The sequence below is a fragment of the Bacillus rossius genome, chromosome 8, assembly GCF_032445375.1.
Source record: "Bacillus rossius redtenbacheri isolate Brsri chromosome 8, Brsri_v3, whole genome shotgun sequence".
Lineage (NCBI taxonomy): Eukaryota > Metazoa > Arthropoda > Insecta > Phasmatodea > Bacillidae > Bacillus > Bacillus rossius.
The window spans coordinates 65,217,250-65,236,250 of record NC_086336.1 but is presented as its reverse complement, the minus strand read 5'-3'; the positions used below and the strand labels follow the sequence as shown (position 1 = coordinate 65,236,250).

At 38.6% G+C, this 19,001-nt stretch overlaps 1 protein-coding gene across 1 annotated transcript in view; it reads left to right on the top strand.

The window, feature by feature from the left end:
* Positions 1 to 5,401: 5,401 nt before the first annotated feature.
* LOC134535401 (uncharacterized) overlaps positions 5,402 to 19,001 on the top strand; it is a 45,964-nt gene continuing 32,364 nt past the window's right edge. Inside the window, exons 1-4 of the mRNA XM_063374475.1 lie at positions 5,402 to 5,498; positions 7,085 to 7,181; positions 13,109 to 13,231; positions 13,411 to 13,512. Coding sequence (XP_063230545.1) covers positions 5,402 to 5,498; positions 7,085 to 7,181; positions 13,109 to 13,231; positions 13,411 to 13,512 — 419 coding nt within the window. The remainder of the gene's footprint in view (positions 5,499 to 7,084; positions 7,182 to 13,108; positions 13,232 to 13,410; positions 13,513 to 19,001) is intronic.

The following is a 19,001-nucleotide window of genomic DNA, read 5'->3' as shown; positions in this document are numbered from 1 at the left end:
GGAAGGAATGGTAGATGGTAACAAGGATAATGCGATGATGTCCGTTTTCACAAGCTCCTTTTATTCCGTGAAGAATCCTGTTGCAGCCTCGCCGGCACGTCGCGAAACGAGCGTCCTCCTCTGCCGCGACCCGGACTCCCGGAAACAAACACTGGAGACAAAATGAGAACCGGCGTAACAGCGAATGCGGTCCCGTAGCGAATCGTACCAGTTACGAAAAGTTCAGCAGTGCTTCGTAGCACGTACGCGACTCGTGACATATGCGTAGACGACTCTATAACGATATATACAGGTTAAGAAAGTAGGAAGGTCCAGACGTGCACTGCGTGCGTCTCGAGTGGAATGAGTTGCGGAGTTACGAAGACTCGATCTAGTTAACGAGGCTTATCGCGAGGAATCCTGGTCACAGCCTGGACAACCACGTCGGTAGACGAACGTTTCATCCACGCTGCGACCCGGACCCCGTGCTACCTCTCGCGGAGCGGAGTGAAGCAGGTCCGCTCCGTGCGACTCCCAGTTGGCAACTGACTGACACTCTACGCTCTGCCGCTCGCCCATGTGAGCTGCGGAGGGGCGGAAGGGAAAACGGGTCGGCGGGAAGACGCGACTCGCGTGGCGGGCCAGGCTTGCCGATCTACATGATATGACACAGCATAAACACTTAAAAATATATTCAGAAATCCCGAAATGAAGTGTATTAAAAGGAAAGGACATTAGAAATTATTTACAACACACAAGATCGGTTTTGGACGTCCCAGGACGCACGCGGGTGCGTCCCTGCTCGTAGCACTGCTCTTAGGTTGCACTAGCAATGCAAGAGAGGACGTTGACAAGGCATAACGGCCTGAAGGAGCCGAGGAGACACTTGGGTCGACGTCACTGTCAATGAATAAATGTAGGAAACCTGCTTTTCAAATGGGGTTGATCAAAAAATTACAGATGACAAGGTAAAATAAACAATCCAAAGGACTGAGCTGTGTATTTAAAGTTGTTATTATGACACACAGACGAATAAGTTGATGTCGACCGGGGCTATGCCCTCCCTAAGCCCGATGTGCCTCACGCCATCGCCACCCCTCTCCTCCCACCACCACCCTCTATTTCAAACCTCCTGCCCTGTGTGCAGATGTGTGTGTGTGTGCGTGTGAGGCTGCCGACAAGAGGTGAGAGTAGAGTCTGTGCCACGACCCCTTTTGTTTTCTTAATTAATCTCAAGGTTTACGTAATTACTACATGTCTTTTCTTTAAATAAGTTAAATATGTAGTAATGAATAACAGGAGAGACTAACGGTAAATCCAGCGCTTTCCGGCCGCCATGCTGCCCTGGCCTCTTCAGTCGCTTCCGTTCGTCACCCGGGGTAGGATGCTTGGTGAGCACCTCGCATCTTCACATTTTTACATTCAACTGATCTCTTAGCATGTGCCGGACTTTTTATAATTTCTAAAACTTTTCGTATCTGCGAGGCCTACTCCGCGTGGCCGGCTCGTTTCAATAAATATTTAAGTTCATTTCGAACTTTTAAACACAAACCGCATCTTATACTCACGAGGCCAAGCCACAAGGTGACCTGGTCAGCCTGTAAATAGATTCTTTCCCGCAGTTGGCGTTATTAACAGTTTTAACGTGGTAATGTAGATGTAGCGCAACTGGAGACTTGTTTGTAACGTTAATGGAATAAAAGGAGTGTGTCGAGCCCGTGAGTATTTAGTCGAGTGACCACGTGTTCCTGTTCCTGAACCACGAGGCGTGTGGGACACCTTAAGAGTCCACTGGCACGATATCGATATCGTTTCCTAAGGGAACCGGGCCTAGTCCTACACGGGCCATGTCACGCCCTGAAGGGAGTCTCCGGCGGGTCCATGTGCCCATGTCACGTGGTGGCGCCCATTCCGACATTTCATTTGTTACGTTCCCTTAAGTCCCTAGTACGACAAAGTAATAGTGTGATTTACTTTACCTAAGGTGTTAAAATTTGAGTCTGAGCTGGGGATATTTAAGGTTTCACAAAGTTTTGAGAAATGAATTAAAAAAAAAAAGTGTGATTCCGTCAGAATATAATTATAATTAAAGTCCAGAAATGATGTTTATCTGACGGCGTAGTTTAAGAAAGTTCAGAAAAAGGTTAATAGATACAGTAGCACCGGAGGTTGGGGCTTCGTTTCCCGGAGATCCATCGGGAACATGATGCCAGGGCGCCTGTGAGTTGTTGAGGAAGGGTGGTGAAAATGCCAATTCGGCGTCCGGCTCTCGGACCCTGTCTGCGAACAGTCCGAATCAAAACTGATCAGAACTAGAACACAGACAGTATAAACTGGGCAGAGAATGCCCGCAAAAGTTAAGGGGAGGTTGGGGAAAGTCGCGGAATGCCACTCACCAGACAGGGAAGTTGGCTTCTCTTTTCCGATGCGTCGCCAGCCAGGAACTGGATCCCGCGATACGCGGCCGAGCGCGGACGTTTCCACCATTTCAAAAGAAATAATTTAAAAGAAAACTTAACTATTACACTTTGTTGTATGCAGGCGGGCTAAACTACTTAAAGCAGATTACAGGGATCGCATCCCTTATTTAGTGGACTACATCGTTGGTTGCGGCCGGATGGAAGTCTTGCAGTGTCTCGTCGACTCGCCGATAATCGCAAACGGTCCGACTGCAGTTGCGACGCGAAGTGTCTCGCGAAGAACCGCGTCTCGTAATTAAATGTAAATGTTCAATCAAAAGTGAGGGGGAGGAGACTGGGACGTCCGGACCGAAAGGTTCCGAAGTTCCCCGAGTGAGCATCATAAAAAACTCTGACTTTGATGTCTCGACGTTGGTAGCACTGGTCGACTAGCACTACCTGTTAAGGGATGTCTGAAATAAAAAAGCGTCGACTCGCCCAAGGCATCTGCTATATCAAGGGGATAAAGGGCGCAGTCTGGTGCAGCACTCTGGCGGCCTACAGGGGTCCAAAGAGGGGAGTTACCAAGCTCGCCCACAGGTGTCGCGGGTGTCAGCTCCACGAGCTGGCGCCAAGAGAAGACGTTACAGTTTTTGCTGCTAGAAGTCGTGTGTTGTCCATCTTTGCACACACATTTTTTATGCCAGTCGTCCTGGAGACTGTCACTACCTGGCGGGGTTTACGACCGGTCAATGATCTTGCCGTCGTCCGGGGTCTCGGGCTCGAGTCCCGGTGTGGCTCCTAGTGGGGAAAGGCGGCTCTTGATACGTATTGTCCGGGTGGGCGCCAGACTAGCTCGGCTCTAGTCGTGAATTTGGGGTCGTGGATGTATGTGCCCCTGCGTGGCCCACTAGGGCCGGCGGCGGTGTTGCGTGAGATGATGTTTAAATAAGAGACGTGGAGTTGAGGTGGCGGTGTCGTACCTTTTATTCATAGGAGCGAGTCATACACAATACAACACTCTACAGAGGTCCCCGGGGGGGGGGGGGTTTACTCGTTATTCCGTGGCGCCGTATTGTTTGTGTTCCGCGTTACGTGGGCCTCGGACGCTGTTACGTCTCATACGTCTCACAGGGTACGCGGGTAACGTAATTTCGTAACACAAAGGCGGGACACAAAAGGGGGGGCGCACAAGTTACGTGGCACTCGTTACTCGGGTAACGTAAGTTAGTAATACAAAATCCGGGAAACAAAATACACTGAATTAAGGGGTGGACGGTTGGAGACGGCCAATCCCGTATACGAATGTGTCTGCGCGGGTGTTGTGCCCACTGTGGTGAAACACGCACCGCAATTAAGTTTGTCCAAGCTCCCTTGCGGGTTTGTGGTCAGCACCGTGCGCGTGACCTTAAGTAAAGTTCTGTGAGTTGCGGGAGGCGGCCCGTGCCGTATACTGAAGATCAACCCCGCTGACCAAGTGTGGTGCGGGGTGTCTTTAAACTGATGCGGTCGGACTAGGTCCTGGACCGAAAAGGGGGACGGGGTACTCACGGAGAGGTTAAGTAAAAAAAGGGGTTCTGTTAATTAGTGACTATATTTACCGGACGTTACTTTCGATGAAGACAAAGGCTGTTGCCCCTCCGTGGGACGTAGGTCCGCCCTGGTCCGTGAGCTGTGCTGAACTGCCGAACTGGCATGGCGTCCGAGGGAGGCTCGGCCTCTCTTGCGCCAGGTTTGACCTCATTACGCTAGACTCTAAATGGGTGTGTCTGGAAGAGACTTTATTGTCGCTAAAATCCTAATTTAATGTTCCAGGAGGAATGGGTACGGTTCTTCTCTTGTCTACTCAGGTTTTCGCGGGTTTGCCTTTAATCGCTGTTCGGCTCGCCTGACTCGGGTGGGTCATGACCAGGGGTGTGTTCCGTTAGCGGGAGCGTATACTGGCGGGTGCAGGTCGGGCTCTGGGGGGGGTCGTCGGCCGGACAACGTCAATCTTAGACAAATTGCTAGAACCGTGTGGGGAGGGGGGTGGACAAAAAGCGCAACGATGCTGGGAGTGAGCATCCATGACGTGAATTTCGGGAAGTGAACCTAAGACGTATGTATGACGGTAAAGTCTACGGCCAGCTCGTCTCTGAGAAATGGTAACAACTCGTCCAGAGCTGTTGTATGCAGTTTTAGTCATGTAGTGAAGTATTATTACAGACCTGGGATGTGCCTGCAAGCGAGGGAAATGTCAAACGGGCTGCCAACGAAGTCTTAGATTTGCAAAAGATCCGATAGGTCTCTGGGAAAGGTGCTTCAGTCTACTGGCACGAAGTTTAACTAAGGGGAGTACACCAGCCTAACAAAGAGTAAATCACCCAAAGTAACTAAATTATAAAGAAAAATAAAAATTTCCAAAAATAATTTAAAATTATACAAACAATAAAAGAAAAACGTGGAAACACCAAATTTCCAGCAGAAGTCTTATAAAGAAGATGTAAAAAAATGTAGTGATAAATGGAATTTTAACTTAAAAGAAATTTTATTGGCCATGCATGTCACAATGCTAACTTAAACACCCTCTAAATTAATGGGAAAATATTTGATTATTAATGGTGCAAATTAATTTTTTATTTGTTATTATTTGTCTGTGTGACTCAAGTCCATACAAATTATTCCAGAACGGTTAAATCGAATCAAAGATTTTTCATTTTAAACATGGACGCTTCTATTCTGTATACTCTCTCTCTCTTCCTTGGCGTATATTTATTTTGATTTTTAGTGTTGTTATTGATGTTTAAAGTGGTGTATTAAAATACGTGTTGTGTTAATTAATAGTGTGATAATTCTTTTCTGGAAGTTATTTATATAAGTGAGTGTTAATTCTGTAATTGATATAATGTTTTAAAAGTTGAGGTTCATTCCTTTAATACCATGTTAATCCTTATAAAATTGGTACGTCATAAATTAACGAATCAATTATAAATGAAATAATTACTTAATCGGTAAGATTTTGTAAATTTTTTTAATTTCCAGGGATGTGCGAATCAAGAGCTCGGTACATGCGAGAGTACAGGCAGCGTAAGCGCGAGGAAAAGTTGCTAGCTGGAGAAATAAAGCCTAAAAAGGTTGCACGTAGCTCTACCCAGCGTACACGGGATTTCAGAGCACGTAGAGCGAACTCGATGCTTTCATCGATACCAACGGCCAGTACATCCAAAGTAATACCAAATATTGTTTATCATGCAACATTCAGACCACCGTCGTTGGCATTTGCTATGGGTCCAGCAACTTCATCAGCGTTACCTAGGTTAGAGGTTGCACATCACTGGCGAATACTATCTCCTTTTTTTGTTTTGTTTACTACGGCTTGCTAGCCGCTTAAACAGAGAGATGGAGCAATATGTTGCCGTAATTTCGCTGCTCACTGCAGAATAAGCACCCAATGAGAGATTTTTCAACTGAGATCCAGACTTGCTTACAAAATTCAGTTCACAACTATTTTATATAGTATTTATTGCTTGGAAATGGTCTATATTTAACTTTATTTCAAGTGTAATGATGTCAATGTTTTATAGACTTACAACAAAAAAAATGCTTTACTCCGTGAATCATTATAATGCAGTTAGTTTTCTGATTGTCTCATATTGTACAAGTACTGGTAATAAAGATTAAATTTAATTTATTTTGTCAGTGATAAAATAGAAATTAGTGTCTTAATATTCTTGTTTAGGCAAGTGTTTAGTTCTCATGAACTGTCATGTATTTATTAACGCTGTTTTCAGGGTAAATACAGGAACGTCTCCAGTGCTGGAAAATAGTATTTTCGTAATTTTATTTTAACTATAGAAAGCCCCGACGTAAGATATTTGCGGGCAACATTATTGTACTTTGTAATATTGGTTGTGTATTGAGAAAATATAATATTTATGTGTAATCGGTTTGTCTATGGCAGGAGTTTAAAATTTAACTAGTATTTTTTTTTTTACCATTTTAGACTGTAGACCCATGTTAACTACTATCCCCACTTGCTACACAGTTTAATTAACGAATTATTATTGCACCTCATTTAAATTATATCAGAAAACCTAATCAATATGCTGAACATAACTGATTATATTCCTTTTGAGAAGTATTGGTGTTTTTGCCATAGATTGTATAATCATAATTTACATTATTTCATGCTTTTTAAGTTATTCTGATAGTTTGTTTTATATTGAATAAGTCTATAGGCGTTATTTTTACTCGTTTGTTAATTTGTATAGTTTTTGCGCCTTCACACGAGAGTAGTGCTTGTTGTTTTTGCCTTGTTCGTAAATGAGGGTGTAAAAATTAATTGTCCTTAGTGCTTTGTTTTTGTCCATGTTTAAACGAGCAGGTGCCAAGGTGTGCCCAGTGCAGGGTGTTTGATAGCCGTGCGAAAGGACTCTGTGTTGTTGCCATGTGCCAGTATTGGCTGATATTTTTTCTAGGTAATTTTGTGATTGGTTAATATTAATGTCACCAGTATCTGTGGGTTTTTTTTCTTGTAAGTTTTGCTGGAAAATCCTCGGTGCAAGGGGCAGTAAGCCTGTGTACTATGTTCTTGTGATGGCTGTGCTGTGATTGGTTGGAGAGTTCGAGCACCTGACACTTTGGGTGGTGCGTAGATGCAGCCGGTAGGTCGTGTGTCAGGCGCTGATATGTAGTCAACCTTTATTATCGTTTCCAACTGTAACTAGAATTTTTTGACCACATTTCTAGGTATTTAACCCACAACAAGGATCAAGTGAACTTCATCTTTGTTCTGAGGATTGAGTCTTTCGGCGTGTACCTACCGTGAGTTCCTATGCAACCACGGGATATATTTGCAAAATATATTTAAATATTTGTCCTTTGGTACCTGCGAACAGTCAACTTACTGTTTTTGGAGTCAGTGAAGAGGTTATGTGTGATTTGCTCATAATTTCAAAAAGTATTTGTTCTCGTGGTCAGAAAATGGCAACTGCAACGACTTGTGAATAATTAGAAAAGATTAATAAAAAACAGTTAAATAATATCAGTTTGTGTACGAGAGATGTTATTCATTCAAGTTTCCAATAGTTTGCCATTCACATTGGTTATCATCATCCAATTCATTTATGAAAAAGTTTATGAATGTACTCTCCAGGTTAAAAATTTGAGGTAGCTGAGGTGGTCTGGGATGCGACAAATATTTTGGATTACGACAAGTATTTTGAAATACCTTTTTACGGTGGTTGTTGGGAAGGATTTTATATTTTGAGTGTGGGTTCCAGAACTGATTCATACAGTGAATGAATGTATTGCTCTTTCTACATTGCGAATATACTGATAGGGTGCAGAAGGTGTTTTTCAGGAAGCGAAAGTAATTAACGTTAAAAAAAATTTGAGTATTGTAATTTGGTACATTTTCCCAATGGGACGTGTCGATTCGGAAATTAGTGTGGGTTCTTCACTTCAGTTTGAAAGTTGGGATTGTGTTCTTTGCAGAATTGGAGCTGGAAAAAAAAAAACTTTTTAATACATTTCTAGCTAAGTTTAATGTGTAGTTGTGTTAAAAGATAAGAGACTTAAATTATCCTACTATAACTCACAAGTTAATATCTCTAGGAAGACAATAGAGACATTGCGGTTAGAATTTTGTTGATATCCACATAGTATGAGCAATTTGCAGACTGATAATAATTTATATTATATATAGTAATTTGTTGTTGAATTCTTGATTTGTTTGTACATGTATGCGTTAGAAGACGTAGTAATTTACGTTAATATAATCAAGGTTATATTTATTCTGATACCTTTCACACATTATTTATTAAATATTATTTATTTTAGTTCCACACAGAACCATTGACAATATTTTCTTATGTTTAATTAAATTGTTGATATTAAGACACAGTACACATCTAATTAGGTATAGAAAACTTATAGAATTTTGCTACAATGTAATGTCATAATAGATTTCATATTTTATTTTTAATGGTTTTTTAGGAAAAAAATAATAGATCTTCAAGTTGCTTGATATTTCTTAATAAATAAAGTCTATCCTTTTTCCAAATTTGGCTGGTACTGTCAAATTGAAAACTGTATTCGGTTAGTTAATTGATGGACATAACACAATATCAGCTAAAAGCTTTTGAGAAAATAACTGTGGTGTCCCTAAATATTAAAGTATTACTTTAAACTTACTCTGTTATATATAACTTGTATGTCAGATGAATTTACCAGGAAATTGGTTAAATTGGATATTGGAGGCTGAATTAGAGCAACAATATTGAAAATAGGGAAATAGTGTAGTATTTCTTTTGATGAATGTGTGCCCGAACGTTTGTTGGCTGTTCATTTTTGGGTGATAACCGGCGAATGCTGATCCACCGTGTTTCTGGAAGCGTGGTTGTCTTGTTGGCGTGGACGGCTGGAACTTGCGATATATATGACGTTTTCTCTTGAGCTTGAGCTCGAGCTCTAAAAGCAGGCTCCTGAAAAGTGTCCGAATCAACTAGGATCCTCCCAGCATAATTAAACTCATTTTTATTGCAATTGAAAGGTGCATAGTGTACTGTTGGCTGGTGAGTTTTCTTGGTTTTATTTGGAATTCCTGTTTTCCCCATCCATGTCTGTGAGACGTTAGAAATACAAATAATAATTTATTAATCACATAAATTAGACCTATTCCCCATCGCTGGTCTCAGGCTTTATCACCCTACACAACATTATACGCTTTTTCGAGTGTGCTCGGCCATGCAGAACAAAATCTAAAGCACGTGCAAGAATACAAGTGCAGGCTGTTGTACATACATTTCTGTGTAGGGCATCTTTATTGACATCTTTCACATAACCAATTCTGTCAAGGCAGCTTCTATAAGTGCATTCAATTTTTACTGTTTTAAAACATTCTCTAGCCCGATGTTGGGTATGACTTGCAATCCCTTTTGCAATATTACAGCAGACAACAGAAAAATATATTGGAGATACTAATAATTATCCTTGGCATAAAAAAAAACTTTTTTTCTTCATTTTTCTACTCGCATGTTGCTTTGACAGAGAAAAAGTGAGATTTTTAGGTAATTCCCCAGTCAGTGATGAATTATTAATATAGTTATGTGACACGTAGATAAGTCATAAAAATATATGGGAAAAATAGGTCTCGCCACTAATATTCCAATGAAATAATTTTACGACAGTGCCAAGTCCCGCGATGGTTGTAGAATTTTTTCTATAAAAAGTTATATAACATGAAAAGTGTGCCATCTTAAATATTTTATTATTTGCAATAAAATAGTTCAGCTTCAACTTCATAGGTGCATACCAACCTTACGTTTTCACCTCATAAACCTGCTGCCAAAGAATGTTGTTCAAATTTAGACTCATATTATAGAGCATAAGTCATGTTGTAGCACAAATTTCCATGTACTAAATAATCTTTATTTATTTACATAGTTATGAGAATATACAGTTTTAGTGAAAGAAAATGACTTGAATCAAATTTTCGACAATGTTTGATTTCATGATAAATATGAATTATCAAATGAAGACGGCAGGAAAAATTTTGTTTTAGATAGTTTTACAATTTCAAGTTGTATAGTTGGTGATGTATTGTGACTTTCGTGCTTTATAAATGACTGCGATTTACTTATGTTGTGGTGTCCTTGTGTAGTTTATAAACCTGGCCTTGGACATGTCTATGTGGTGCATGCAAATAATGTATAAATGTGACTCCGCTAATTACCACATAAAAATGATCATAAATGCATTTTTTGCTGTATTATTTATTAATAAACATGTGTACTTGAGTGTTAGTTTTAAAACAAAGTATGTATTTCAGGAAGTTTCCCTCAAAGCAATGTCATAGATAACATGTCACCTGCCCACAGCAATGACATTTGCAGGGTGTCTACTGACCCTGGAAAACCTGGAAAACCTGGAAATATCAGGGAATTTTGTAATCAGGGAATAATCAGGGAAAAATCAGGGAATTTTTTCAAAAATCAGGGAATTTTTGTTTGGTAGGTTGTAGTTGGCAATACGTTTTTTGTTTATTGATCAGCTTGCATTGACGTGGCATCATGTGAATCCCCTCCCATTTTTATTTTTGAATGGCAAATAACGAACAGTTCCCACGTCAAAATTCTTTTATTTACCATCGGATTCGGAAGTGGCATCAAATCATGTGATAAAAACTGGTTCAAGATGGTCTGTTATCCTGCTGACATGACGTGCTGCAGCATGTGCTTCCCACGTTCAGATTATACCGATAGGTGCATTTAATTTTAAGTATTTATGGATGCCCTCAACGTAAACTGGACATTTTTGTTAGTGTTGAAAATACATATCACAGACACTTTTGGTGAAGATTCACCATCGTTGCTAGAAATTGGTAGCTGTGGGCTTCATACGGTCCATGGTGCTTTCAAAACTGGAATTTCTGTTACACAATGGGACGTTTTTAGTTTTTTGAGGCACAGTTACTACATATTTGTTTAAGCACATATCTGCAAGGAGGGCAGATTACATTAGAATAACTGGATCAGAGCTTTTTCCCAAGAAATTTTGTGCAATCAGATGGAATACTGCAGTTGCTGAGCGTGCCATGAAAACGTTACCCCACCTAAAGAAATTTGTTAGTGAAGTTTCTATTTCATCTCTCTCTTTCAGTGTAGTGAAATGTGCTCTTGAAGATAATCTTCTAAAAGTAAAATTGACATTCTTCCATTTTTTGGCATCAGAGCTGGAATTGTTTTTCACAATGTTCCAAAGTGAAGCACCCGTGGCACCTTTTCTCTATGATTTACTGGTTTTATTAGCTTTGGCAGGAAAATTTTGAAACCAGAAGTACTTAAGAGCTTTAGGGAGAAACGCAATGTATCTCGATTGGATGTAGATAACCAGGAAAATCTATTGACTGCTAACAATATCAAGTTGGGTTATGCAGTACGCCATGCCATCAAGAAAGAGAAAGTACCAGAAAAGTCTGTCCTGTTACAGAAAAATGATAGGACCTGTCTAAAGGTTATGGTAAAAAAACTTCAAGACAAAGTCCCCTGAAGTACAATCTTACCAAGGGAATTTCCTGCTTATGTCCGTCTGTGGCTTTAAATTCGGGTGTGAGGAAACAGCGTGTGAAGTACAGTTTAGAATGTTGTCTTCAAAACAGGTGGCTATGAGGACAAGAAGCTGATAACATTGAGTGATCATATCAGTTGGTATGTTCCTTGCAAGATTCTGCAGCACTGTTCTCGTCTTTTTCTCGAGAAGACGGGCGCCTTGATCACTTGTGGATGCTCATTCTTAAGGCATATACAGTAGCTTCCAAAACAGGCCTTCTAAAGTTTGTGAGGATGGTGTTTGTACTTTCCCATGGAAATGCATCATTGGAAAGAGGAGTTTCAGTGAATTCTAATCAGCTGACTGAAAACTTGCAGGAAGAAATACTGATCGCACAAAGACAGATGTATGACTTTGTTCAACATTCTGGAGGTGTAGAGCAGTATGTAAGAAAGGCTAGTTGTAGGCGTAAGGAAGCCCTGCAAACAAAATAAAAGAAAAGGGAGCTACAGACAAGAAGAAGGCAGAAAAAAGAAGAGTTGAAGAGGAGATCAAGGCATTGCAGTTGAAGAAGGCTCGAATGTTGGATTTGGCTCGTTCTGAAGTAAGTGCAATAGACGCAAAAGTTGAGTCACTGCGAAATTGATGGGAGCTTCCTTTTACTAATTTTTTTTTTGCAAAAGGAAGTGTGTGAAATATTTGTAGCAGCATGTTTTATTTGCCATCAATTGAGTCACTTTGGCCACGTTTGGAAGAAGGTAATTTTTTTACTAATTTAATTAAGTTGAAATACTTTGAAACCCGTCAATGTAATATTATGCAATTTTTTTCAGTTTCTTGGAATGTCGTAATTGTGTTAAATAAAACCTGGAAAAATTCAGTTTTTGACCTGGAAAACCTGGAAAAATCAGGGAATTTAATTTACTAGATCTGGTAGACACCCTGCATTTGACTTGCGAGATTCTACGTGTTGTTTACGACGAAATGAGAACTTTAAAATACAGCTCAACAATCTGTATTTCGAATAAAAATATTACTTTCTGTGTTTTTGTGTGGCATTCAGTCATTAGGTAGCCATATTTTGTGTTGTATATTAATAATACGCTTCAGTATATTCTTTTCATTCCTACATTTCAGCTTTGTTTGCTTCATATAAAATGTTATTCGAACATAAATTTTTAAAGCCAACTTCTAGAAAACTACCAATGAATCTTTTGATGACATTTTGTAATATATATGTGAATCATTTTTATTTGTTACGAAAGGACTGTTTTTAGTCTGGTGTTAAGAAGCTTCTATTATGTACCAAATGTTTTTAATAGAAAAATAGTTTTGTCTTGTATGCACTATTACTCGCTTAGATCGCTATGAAAATCTTTGAGAAAAGTGTATAGTTGGAGCGGGAAGCAGGATGGAATCCGGACAGGAGAAGAGAGTCCCGCTACGGGGCTGCTGAGCTCCCTGCTCCGGGCTGTCCCACGTGCCCAGGTTCCGACACTCCGGACACACCAGTAGCGTACAATGACTCACCGCGGGTCTAGTAAATACAGGTTTTTTTTTTTCCGAACGCAGGAAAAAAAAGGTGCAGACCAGAGGCTCTTCGTAACTACGTGTGAGTTACAATGTTTTCCATAAAAATATACACGCTTATGAATTTAATTTTACGTGTTTGTTGATTGTCACCATGAATACTGTTCCAGAAGAGGCGCATGTAACTTGGGGAGTGTAGCTGCAGGAATATCATTCAGGACCAGCTCTCCCGAGAACTTGGAGACAGCCGTAGATATCCATCCAGGAACTTATCCGATATCCTCAGTGCTAGAGTATGTATCTCATAACATTTTTTTTTTTTTTTTTTTTTTTACAATCTTCATACACTAACTAATCAGTGTAACAATTTTCGTTTTAATTATATGTATTTGTTTGTATTAACACTCCAGTTGTTAGTTATTGGTTCCGCTGGATGGACTTGATGAAAAGAACTGTTTTCATTATCTTGCAGGAGTTCTTCAAGAAACTCGAGCAGTGCTGATGAGTCGGACTTCTCTGAAGTAGTAACAAGTCCACTCGAGAAACCAGGGACTTGTATCAATGCAGCAGATGAGTAAGTGTCAAAATACCATGGTTGCTACAGGACTAGAAAACCGGGAAATTAAAATGGTCAGGGAATTCCGGGAAATGTCAGGGAAAATTCTACGAATTCAGGAAATTTTAAAGTTGCTTATAATTCAAACAAAGCTTTGTTTTGATACGCTCGTACCGCTACCGAACGACTTCGCTAAAAGGCTGCTGCTTAAGGCACACGGCAACTGCAACTTTTTTTTTACTTGGTCTACGATTGTCCGTTGCAATAGGCTGTTACAACCACCCACCATAACTTCTGGCCAATCCAGGCACTCGTTTGTTCACTAGCGAACCCGGCCTTCATTTGTTCGTGTTTTGATCCTTTTTAATTTGCCCTTGAGACTTTGTGTTTTGTTCCGTTCCATGCAGTGAACTACAGAACAGGCATGGCGTCGTTTATCTTTTGAAGGCTATTTTCACGTGGAATAAGATGAGTAAAAAGCTTATTACGTGAATTTAAAAGCGTTGTTTCAGGTGAAGTTAGTTTTTGATGAGATCATAAGAAAATAAAGTGCATTTTGATAAAGCAATACCAATTCTCATTTTGAAAACTACCAAACTGATACGAAAACACGTGGGTTTTGTATGCGGTTATGTTTTTGCATTTTTTCTAACTATTTTTTTAATTACTTTTTCCCAACCATTATAATCCGTGAGTTCTGTTGCGTGACACTTACATTGTGTATAAAAAAATATGCATAACTGAACATGTTTTTCCCCAGAAGCGTTAGTTAACATTGTAAGAATGTAAGAGTATTGCATGTTGTAATGCTGCTATTGTAATTCTCAAAGTAGGCCGGTTATATTGCTAGGTGTGAATTTGTAATAGTTTTTGTATTTGTGTGGTAATATTTTTTTAAGAATTCATAAACAATAATTTTTTAACCTAACATGAAAATATTATGTACTTTTTTTTAGCTTAGAGATGTCGAAGAAAACTACTTTTAAGGAGAATTGGCTCAAGGAGTCACAGTTTCAGCATATCAAACCCTCTGCTAAAAACATAATCCTGCGTACTGCACTTTGTGCTACAAAAGTATTCAACTCAGCAATATGGGCCGAAGAGCTCTCACCAGCCATGTCGAAGGAAAAAAAAAAAACATTCGCAATTCTGCCGTCAAAATAACACAATAAAAAAAAAACCTTATTTTACCTCATGTTGAAATTTTTATATTACATTTAATCATATGCACATTAATATTTATGGTATGTACTTCATAAGAAAGTCAGGGAATTTTTCTCTTAAATTTCTGGAAAACAGGGAAAAGTCAGGGAATTCTAAGATTCTATTTCTGTAGCAACCATGAATACACATTGTGCAGTTTTGTTTAGTTTTCTTGTGATATAGAACTAAATTTTGCTAGTCAAAACAGTCACACACTGCAAAAGACAATTGGACAAGGGTTGATTTATGGAAACTGAAAACAATTTCGAATTTTACCTAAATTTTACTTTATTATTTACGGAGTCAAAAACCAAGTATCTTCTTCTTCCACATTTCGAAGGTCTGTTTTTTATCATATTAGTTATACTCTGTTTCATTTACCACGCAACTGCAGCTTTTAACAGCTATATTATCCTGCCACCAAATTATTATAGCCTACTTTTGTCATCCAATAAGAGTATTGAGTATTGAAAAGTGTAGCATTGTTATTGGATATCACACAGTGGGGATATTGAATAAGTTCATTTGGATTTTTTTTAAAACTAATTAACTCTTTAGGGAGGTGCAACTTTTGTGGCCTTTGGGGCATAAAATCTTTACAATCTACTAAGTCAACAGGAGTAATGGCATACCAAAATTAATCTTGAAAGGAGGTCATACCTCTTAATTCATCTACTGCAACATACTTTCAATACAAGTTTAAAAAAACAAGATTTTTTCCATTTGAATGGAAAACAGTAAAGGTTATTCCAATCCACAAAAGGGGTAAGTAAGTTGAGTGTTCCAATTTGTTTACCTATCTAATTACTTAATGTTTATGAAGCAATCTCTGAATAAATTATTTTCAAACAAATCATTTCCAATAAAAAATAGATTATCTTTCAATCAACATTGCTTCAGACATAGTATGACCACTGCCACAAATTTTTGTGCTTTCCTCAATGCAATTGACAATCAAGTTATTAACATGGTGCAGGTCGAATCCTGTTATTTTGATCTGGCAAAAGCTTTTGACACTGTAATGACTATATTTTTTACTTGTTAAATCATCAAACTTTGGCCTCAGTGATAATTTCATAAATTGGTTTTTCTAGCTACCTTGAAGACATGTTTCTTTGTATCAATAAACAACCATAATTATTCTTAATATTCTGCTAGTTCTTCTGTTACTCAAGGTGGTATGCTATCTCTCCTACTATTTAATATCTGAATTAATGATAGAACTCAGGTTCTACATCATAATGCGGGTTTGTTGTTTGCTGATGACCTTAAAATCTATAGAGAAATTCATTCCTTAAACAATTGTAATCTGCTCCATAGTGGCATTACTGAAACTGACAAATTGTGTAAACTTAATCTTGTTTCTCTTAACAAAGTTAAAACTAATTTTTTTTATATCATTATTTAAATTCAACCAATTAGGCATGATTATATACTTAATAACACTTAAATTGCAGATCGTCTAGTATAAAAAATCTTGGTGTCATCTTCAACTGTAAATGATTTCATCTCCACACTGCTTGTATGCTATGCCTGTGGTGCATATCTGCAGGTGTTTTGCTGCAGAGCACCCACTATGCGTAGTTGCCCTGCCCGTGTGCCTGGCCACTCGTAGCTGCTTTTATTTTATTTTCTGTTCATTCTGTATTGTGTCTGGGAACAGAAATATTTTCATCATAGACACACTTAGCATACAAACTGTACAATAGCAAATGTTTATTGTACAGTAAAACTCACTGAAGACATTCCCGCTTAAAAGGTTTTCCCGTTTATAATGTTTAAATAATTATTCCCGTGATCACTTCCATGTATCCCTATGTTAATTTTTTTTCATTCAAAATGTTTGCATTAATAGATGCTTCCTGCACATAATGTTCATCATTTCAGAATTAAAATAATGCAATAAAGTTTATCTTTACACTCTTAAACTTTATTTATAGTTAAACTTTAGAAAATTTTTTCAAAATAATAAAAACATTACCGTCAAAACCTTTTGCCGCAGGCAGCATACTGTTATGATATATTTTTCGACCAATAATCTGCATGCATTCGTATCCTTTGTGAGGCTGTTCCATCTGTACACCAATTCCCTCATTCGTTGACCTGATTGCGAACACGTGACGCAGCAGGTACAGCAATATGTAATATGAGGAGCTATTCTCCGTTCACTCGTAGCTGAGTTTTGAAATAAAAAAACACCGTCGTATCACTGCGCCGCGTCAGCAAGTGATAGGCTGAATTCATCTTGCGCGCCAAGCACTAGTTGCAACACACACTTCAGTACAGTCGGTGATAATAAAATAACGGCGAATTAATATAACAGGAAGCACCATAGCACTTTGTTCAGCGTAGGAGGTTCATTTGCGAAGAAAAAACTATGCACTTTACGACTAATAGCCGTCTGCACAAAATCACAAGTTTTGATAACAGGATACTCAAGTTTCCTTTTCTTCCTGGGAGATGTTAATGTCCCAGTGTTCTGTAATTCTTTCCTTGCACGATGCACACTGCTCTTCGAAACACCCGTAAATTCCGCAGTTAAACTCGCGATATCGTTCACACGACAATCCGAATATTTGTCTGAATTTTTTAAAAACATTCAACTCAATAGTTTTCTGTGCACTTTTCGAAAGCTTTCCCGTTCTGTGCTTTACAAAACTCGGTCCGGCGTCAGCCATAACAAACCGTGCGCGCGCGAATTCGAAATACAACTGTTGCGCCGGGCATCAACTGTACTAGAGCTGCAGCAAACCGTATGTATTCGTTACTGAGTAACGGGTGCGCCGTCTATATACGAGTAACGAAACGTTACACACGGCTGCATTTCGTTACTCGCATGTTTCGTATGTTTCACGCATGCGCGCGCATATTCGATGAATTTACGTTACAAAGAACGATGTTTGTTTATAAAGTAAAGCATAATTTGGAAATTCGTCGTCCAAGTTTTTTACTGTTTATTAAAGGTATAGTGTATCTAGACAAAATTTGAGATTGGTACAGAAACAACGAAAGAAAGTATTTTTTACAAATTAGAAATATGTACGTTTTTGTTTTTTTATTATCCCGAATTTTAACGTTTTTTTTTTATTATCTTAAAAGAGATAATATAATAAAGCCGCTCTAATGAGATTTAATTGTTTCTTGGTTAACAATAACTGTTAATTATCAAATATTGTTAATTGTATATATTCTATTTATTATTATTTACGCGACGTCATACTGTACGCGTACGCAATACGACTCGATTCGTTGCATGTTATGCGGTATCAGAAGTAACGAGTAACGATACGATAGTAACGAGTACTGATTGTTATAGTAACGAATACATACGGGTACGCTTTTTTTCGTTACTTTTACACCTCTAAGGGCCGATATTATGACCTCCGGCTAAATCCTCAGGTTAGCTAGCCTCCAGGTAAGGCTAGCCTCCGGTTAACGAACGAGAGGTGTATTATGACCCATACTTAGCCTGCGGTTGGCTAACCGTAACCTGACGAAGCGTGTGGTGTAATAATGGGTGTGTTGGTAATGAAATAAAACAGAATTTGGTAACTTTTGTTGCAAGACAGTTATTTTTTCTGGTAGAATGTTAGTCAGCTGTTTGTTTGTATTGTGATTCGGAATATTTACAGCTGCAGTAAAGAAATATGCCGCGAACTTTATCTTGCAACAGATATAATTAAATTAACCAAAAACTACTTTGACGTCAAACCTGCTTTGTATTAAACCATAAAATTACAATTTACGATTCAAAACCGTGTGTTTTCAACTTTACTCTTGTATTGGAACTCATGATTTTGTTAGGTTATATATTAAGCCAAAACTAACGAAGTAATTCTATACCAACAAATAAATAGGGATGACATTTTTGCTAGAGAACACTTATTTCTTTCATAAATTTATTTCATAATCAAATAATATAGACCCCGTTTCGGGAAAATACTTGTCGATTTTCATTTCACTGGTGTAGGTTTCATTTTTGTACTAATAGTTTCGTATCACGTATCCAAATGAATCCGATCCTGATGGAATTAGTTTGTGGTATAGGATGTTTGCTGTTTTAATTTAGTAGGTCGAGAGATCCTAGATATATTCACTGGGGAAATAATTATGATTGTAAAATGTATACGAAAGAAATATATTTTTACAAGACCTGACATAATTTGTTTGCATCGTGATATGTTAGGTATTTTGTGTTGTGTACAGGATTTTTCAACATTCTAAATTAAAACAGCAAGTATAATGTAAAACAAGACCAACATATAAAGGGTCATGCCGATAGGATCAAGGGATAAACTTGGATA